Raw genomic sequence first — 5000 nt, 5'->3', positions numbered from 1 at the left:
GGTCTGAACAGTAGAAGCAGCTGTTGGGGGTCATTAGTTGGTCAGAAGCGAGTCTTGAAGCCGGAGAGCTCCAGCTTATCGATGGTTCTCTGGTTGGTGAAGGAGGCTCTGGTGATCCGACTGGTCGGACTTCCTTCTTTGCTCAGCCACACCTTCCTGTGGACAACAGAGGTTCAGTTCAGCTCAGTATGTTATTGTTCTACAACATTTCATTCATGGTGAAATTACAGGATACGGTCTGGAATAAACAGGCAAAGACCAACGAGAACAAGAAAAGCCTCTCGAGGGACAGAGCAGGGAAAGAAACTGTGTGAAAGTCAAAAAATGATTTAAGAAGAACCCAGTTAAAATACCAGAGATCGCCTCAAGAAATAAGATGTATTATACAAGAGAGTCATTGTGCAGGATGAACTGGGACTCTGGAGAAGAGAGGTGGGCGAGTACTGGACGATCTATAAAGGAGGAGAGGACGGAACGTCTGACTGCTTGTCTGATGGTTTTACTACTTTACTAGTAAACAACAACAACAGCAACACGTCTGAATGGGATCAAACTCATAGAGACACACTGAAGATCAGTGGGGCTGAACTCTGTCTTAGTGGTTTACTGTGGTCTGATGTGGGCCTCACTGCTTGTGGGACAAGAATGTAGACACAAAGAAAAAAGTCACAGCGAGCTGGGGGTCAAACCAGCATCTGGACGACCAGGGGCATGATGGGAACGTACGCACATTCCTTCAGCTATATTTAACCCTGAGAATCGGAGTCGGTTCTGCAGCAGAAACTGTGTGTTTGCTACAGACTGATGTGTGGTGTGTGTGGATTAGAGGAGATTGAGGGGGATCAGGGTCATGTTCATGTGGCAGCTCAGCCAGAAAGAGCGAGCGAGCGAGCGAGCAAGAAACAAACAGAGAGAGAGAGAGAGAGAGAGGGAGAGCCTGTGTAAAACTGACAAGCTGTCCCACTTTTTTATTTTGGTGAAAAAAATCTTCATCTGTGGTCGACTGATCTGCTCCATGACCCACTACTCTACTGTACACACACACACACACACACACACACACACACACACACACACACACACACGTCTGCTGCCATTTTCAACCACAACATCCCTGTGATCCATCCACACATGATGTGATGTAATGCAGCACGTTTCTTTACCTTTGACCCTAAAGAGCTGCTGTTTCACAGCTCAGCGTGGTTCCCACAGAGCAACACGTCTTCCAAACTGAAGGACAACATCATCTTCTCCATTTCTCTTCTTCCACAACCTTAACCACATGTTTATTATGAACGTTTTTGGCAGCGACACAAATCTCAGACAGATTCACACGAACTGTGAAGAGGGAAGGTCGACAGCACATGTATGTTTCAGGGTTTGGAGCACTAACTAGAAACGAGACAGGGTGGGGATGTTTTCTGCATGTAAAAAAACTGCAACGGTGACAAACCTTTAAAACATTGTTCTTAAACTGGCCAGTGCTGTTGAAATAATAATTCGTCTTACTGTGAGGACCCAACTAGGTGAACACACTGTGAAATGTGATCGTGCTGCTGCATTAATAGAACCCGACTCACGTGAATCATCTCTTTTCTCTTTCTCCCCAACACTTTCCAACTCTTTCTTCCATTTTTCACTTCACACGTCATTTTATTTTCTTATTTTAAGCTGCTCTGCTCTCTGGGAATTTCTGTTCCTCAGAGGAAAAAGCAGAAACCACCCACTCGTCCTCCTCCACTCACTTCGCTTTTTAACATCGTTTTTCTATTTTACCTGGCGTCTCCTTTCATCTCTCCTCTCGTGTCACCATTACTGTACGTCCTCCCTCCTCTGTTTCTCTACACAGCTGCCTCCTGTTTCCCAGGCCCAGCAGGAAGTGAGGTCGTGGTGAAAGTGGAGTCGAGAGGAAGGACGTGAGCGTGAGCACATTAACACGGAAAAGATCCCTGAAATAATGGGCGGAAATAGTAGAGAGAGCGTGTTTCATGTGTCCACTGAAAGCCAGCACTAATCATCCTGTGTATCAAAGTCACGGCGAGGTCAAAGACCATTAATAAGACAAGCAGTGGAGAGAATCTGAACCAGACTCAGCGTCAAGTTCAACTCTGGTTAAAAACTCCTTATTACCTTTGAATCAAAGTATTTAATCTCAAATTATGCACTTTTTACTTTATTAAAGAGCCTTTTTAGACGACTACTTGAGTTCGTTTGTGTTCCTCTGTTTCTCTGCACAACATCAATGATCATTTCCTTCCGTTGCTGGATCTTGGATCCAAACGTGATCCCAGACCTGAACCTGGTGATGAGGAAAACAAACATCTACACTGTGACGGGCTGACGTGGTTCAAACTTCACTACAGCAAAGGGGACAGAGTAGTAAAAAGGATGAACGTGCAGAAACAAGGTGCAATGAGCACAAACCCTAAATGTAACTCAACATTTCTCCAGGGGAACAGATTCTAACGTCTCTGCTACGTTACGGTCACTGTGGATGAGCTTAACTTCCTGAGTCCATCAAACTTAGGAGGAGCAGCGGGGCCCTGGAGGCGGTGATGTCATCTGAATGAGACATCCACACCCTGGTGACATCACTCCCAGAGGACAGAGAGACGGTCAAAACAAACTGAGCTCCAGCTTCAGTTTCATGCTCGATTATCGGAGGTGGAGACAGAAGGACAGCGAGGAGGTGGCATGATGGGAAATAATCACTCTCAAATATAAATTATCTTTAATATTTCTGATATCTGTGCAATCTGCGTAGGTTGGATGTGAGATGTCTGACAATTCTACCACCTCCGGCCACTGAAATGCATTAAAATGATGCAACAGATGCAACTCTTTAAATGTCAGTTTTTCTTTGTGACAACCAGTAGTTAAATTGTCTTTCTCTTTCTCTTGTCTTTGTTTTATATTGGTGATTCTTTAGTTACATCTGGCTACAAAATACTGTGATAGTAATGAACCAGTATCTCATGACGCGCTCTCTCTGTTATTTTTTACTGAACGTGTTACTTTTTCCCACCAAACCACGTTTTATTTTAAAAGTGTGTTGCTGGTTTCTCCGTCTGTTCTCCACCTGTTGGTACTGACACATTTCTTTTTATTATACTGGCTTGATTTCTACCAGATGGGTAGAAATCTGTTTTTAGGGTCCCTAAAAACAGATTTAAAACTAAGTACGGATCCTGCAGCTCTCTGTGGAGCAGACTGCACCGTGAAGATGTGAAGACAAAGAGCGCCATCCAGTGGTGGAAAAAACAGTGACACTCACCAGGTCACACTGCAGTTAACTTAAATAATTAACACTGAGAGCAGAGATTGAAATGAGACAAGATGATGACAAATAAAACAACTTCCTCATCTGCTGCTACTTTAAAGACAGAACTCACAGGCAGGCGACCCAGTGGCCTAATGGAGAAGGCATCAGCCTCCGGAGCTGGGGATTGTGGGTTCGAGTCCCACCTGGGTTGAACTAACATGAGAGGGAGCTTTTAAATTCATGACGGTGTCTCACCTCGTGAGAAAAACAGGTCTCTGCTGCTGCTTCTCATCATATCTTAACTACTGCAGTGTGGACATGATGCCACCAAACATTTGCACATTACACTTTAGATAAATGGATCTTCTTCTGCCTTCTCCTCTGCTGTGTGATAAGTCAAAATGTTTTCCTCTGTTCCTCAGTTGTTTTAATAAAGTTCTATTCTATTCTTTTGTGTTGCAGTGTAATGGTGTGGACTCACATCTCCTCCACCATGTCAGCAGGACCCTGGACCTGTCCCACCACCGTCCCACTGAAGGTGTTCTTCACCCAGCCAACCAGCCCGAGCCGCAGGCCCTCCCTCTCTGTGTACTGCAGGGACAGAAGGGAACAATGAGCTTTTCTAACAATCAGAACAGAATACAAGATACAACACTGTACATGCTGGTGTTAATGGAGGAGTCACATCACTCTGAGAGGACATAAACATCTGTATTAAAGCTGTGAACCAGAAACAGGCTGACAGCCACAGAGCCGTCTACACACACAGCTGAGGCTGATGGGAACGTCTTTAGTTCTGCAGCTGTTTAGTCTTAAACCAAAGCATCAAACACATTGAAATTTTTTGTTGATGATGAAGAGTTATCAGAGTATTTACGCGCTGAGGACACTGACAGTGTCATGCAGCAGCGACACACTACTCAACAACATTAGTTCACTTTAAATTAGTCTTTGACATTACAGATGCGTCCTGACTTTGCCCAGACCACAGCTTGTCTCTGTCCCAGCAGTGCATAAACACAAGCCAACACAGAATGGAGCCCGACTACAGCATCAATAGGTCCTTAAAGGTTAAAGTTGGTTGTCAGGGAGCTGAGCAGTGACAGAGAAACTCACCATTCTGAAACAAACTCCTGTCAAAATGAAGAAAGAGAAAGAAACAAGATTCAAAACATGCAATGAAAAAACAAGAACTCTATATTCATATTTTATTATGATACAAGTTTTAGCTTTTCCTAAAATGAATGAATTCAGAATCAGTTCATAATAATCTGCTCTGAGGCTGCAGGAAGTGTAAGTGCACAGAGGTCCGATCCTAAATAAAGCAGCAGCAGATCATTTTACAGCCTGGGATCACACAGCAGAGCAGAAAAGAGACGAGGAAGAGGGAGGAGAGTTAAACATACAGACCCTGAACGTGACCGAAGATTTCAAAGTCCACCGACGCCAGTTTCCTTCCTGCTGATTCTCCTTCAGACATCCCGCGAGAAAAGCACAAACTGTGCCTTTAACAGTAAAATGAAGAACGAGTGGAGACTCTGTGCTCTGTCTCCTTCTATTCACCACTCTGCACTAACATGGTCACGTCTTCCCCCTGATTCTTTAAAGGAAAATCTCCACCACCATCTATAGGAGACATTCAGTCTGTGCTGGTTTTCTCTGTAGTCAATTAAAACCACGTTTGTACATCGATAAATATCAGTCAGCTCTCGATTAGCCTACATGTACCAGCATGCAT

The 5000-nt window shown here is 44.2% G+C and overlaps 1 protein-coding gene and 1 non-coding gene across 2 annotated transcripts; one reads left to right on the top strand and one right to left on the bottom strand.

The window, feature by feature from the left end:
- Positions 1 to 10: 10 nt before the first annotated feature.
- LOC113159419 (acylphosphatase-2) lies at positions 11 to 4817 on the bottom strand. The gene is made up of 4 exons (XM_026356083.1): positions 4673 to 4817; positions 4379 to 4395; positions 3744 to 3853; positions 11 to 156 (listed from the first exon to the last, which is right to left on the bottom strand). The coding sequence occupies exons 1-4, from the start codon at positions 4740 to 4742 to the stop codon at positions 42 to 44; spliced, it is 312 nt and encodes a 103-aa protein (XP_026211868.1). The 5' UTR covers positions 4743 to 4817; the 3' UTR covers positions 11 to 41.
- Positions 3401 to 3473, top strand: trnar-ccg. The gene has a single exon. It is a non-coding gene; the product is annotated as a tRNA-Arg (tRNA).
- Positions 4818 to 5000: the final 183 nt, after the last annotated feature.

The sequence above is a fragment of the Anabas testudineus genome, chromosome 15 (genome assembly GCF_900324465.2).
Source record: "Anabas testudineus chromosome 15, fAnaTes1.2, whole genome shotgun sequence".
NCBI classification, from domain to species: Eukaryota; Metazoa; Chordata; class Actinopteri; order Anabantiformes; family Anabantidae; genus Anabas; species Anabas testudineus.
The sequence above is the reverse complement of the archived record's forward strand: the minus strand, read 5'-3'. Positions and strand labels throughout refer to the sequence as shown.

Bases quoted from the DNA above. Each gene is read 5' to 3' on its own strand.
- LOC113159419 (XM_026356083.1), bottom strand. From the start codon at position 4,742: ATGTCTGAAGGAGAATCAGCAGGAAGGAAACTGGCGTCGGTGGACTTT. The intron at 157-3,743 runs GTGAGTCCACAC...TGTTGTCCACAG, and splicing joins GCTGACATGGTGGAGGAGAT to GAAGGTGTGGCTGAGCAAAG.